A 1,480-nucleotide genomic window follows, 5' to 3' on the forward strand; every position below is an offset into this window, starting at 1 on the left:
TTAGGCCCCTTTATGAGTAAAGAGCCAGAGCAGCCTGTCCCGGATCTGTTTGGTCCTCACCCCGTAGATGATGGGGTTTAGCACGGGGGGCAGCAAGAGATACAGGTTGGCAATGAGAACGTGGAAATGCAGGGGCACATTTTGGGCAAATCTGTTCATGAGGGAGATGATGAGACCTGGGATGTAAAAGGCTAAAAGGACAAAAAGGTGGGAGCCACAGGTTTCAAAAGTCTTGACCCGGGCGTCCTTTGTGGGGAGGCTGAAGATGGCCCTGAGGATCTGGACATAGGACACAGCAATAAAAATCCCATCCACACCAATCACACACAATTGCACAAAGAGGCCGTAGTAATTACTAACACGGGTGTCGGCGCAGGCCAGGTTCACCACAGCTATGTTTGTGCAGTATGGCTGGGGGATGACGATGGTTCTGCAATAAGGCCATTGTCTTGCCAGTAAGGGATAGGGAAATACAACTATGCAACCACGCAGCACCACAGCCAGGCCAATCTTGGCCACCAGGGGGTTTGTCAGGGTGGTGGAATGTCTAAGGGGATGGCAGATGGCCACGTAGCGATCCAAAGCCATGGCTACGAGGATCCCAGACTCCATCACAGAGAAGCAGTGAATGAAGTACATCTGGGTGAGGCATGCACTGAAATTGATCTCCCTGGAATTGAAACAGAAGATTGCCAGTATTTTGGGCACGGTGGATGTATAAACAACCAGGTCGGTGACAGCCAGCATGCAGAGGAAATAGTACATGGGCTTATGGAGGCTCGGCTCCATCTTCACAATGAACAGGATGGTGAAGTTCCCCAAGATGGCTATGATGTACATGGTGCAGAAGGGGATGGAGATCCAGACATGGGCTGCCTCCAGGCCAGGAATGCCCAGCAGGATGAAGGTGGAGGGGTTGGTGAAGTCAGTTATGTTGGAATCTGACATGGAGTAGGAGAGAAGGTGTCCAACTCTGAGGCAGAGCGGTGTCTCCTGTATGTACCATACATTCCCCTGACTTCCTGTATGTGCCCAGGGTCTAGGGTGATGGTCGCAGTACAAATACCTGGATGGAGAGAAAATGTGAATCTGAGACACTACATCCTCTACTGGAGGCTGGTCTCATGGAGGGAGCAGATTGGTCTCTCTTTTCTCTCTGACAAATGACATTTTCATTATTCAGAGAAATGAATTATGAAGAACTGACCCTACTAATTCCAATTCCATATTTTATGGTGCTCCCTGCTTAATAATTCCTGCACATCGTGGGGTGGGAAACCTTACTAGGCACCAGTAGGAAACACAAGTGTGGATACTGATTATCCACCATTGTTCCTGAGGCTTTTCCTACACTGACATGTTGTTGTTGTTTTTGTAAATAATCAGCTTTTGCGAAAGATACAGTGGTGGTTTACACACTGCAAAGCCACTTTCAACGACAGAACTCCTCAGTGTCAGTGACATCATAGAACCATCTTGA

General features: G+C 48.7%; 1 protein-coding gene across 1 annotated transcript; it reads right to left on the bottom strand.

The window, feature by feature from the left end:
* Positions 1-948, bottom strand: LOC120399623 (olfactory receptor 52K2-like). Its single transcript, XM_039528070.1, has one exon. It carries the CDS (start codon positions 946-948, stop codon positions 1-3), a length of 948 nt encoding a protein of 315 aa, XP_039384004.1.
* Between the last annotated feature and the right edge of the window lie 532 nt (positions 949-1,480).

Source organism: Mauremys reevesii, linkage group 1, assembly GCF_016161935.1.
Source record: "Mauremys reevesii isolate NIE-2019 linkage group 1, ASM1616193v1, whole genome shotgun sequence".
Taxonomy (NCBI): domain Eukaryota; kingdom Metazoa; phylum Chordata; order Testudines; family Geoemydidae; genus Mauremys; species Mauremys reevesii.

Bases quoted from the DNA above. Each gene is read 5' to 3' on its own strand.
- LOC120399623 (XM_039528070.1), bottom strand. From the start codon at position 948: ATGTCAGATTCCAACATAACTGACTTCACCAACCCCTCCACCTTCATC.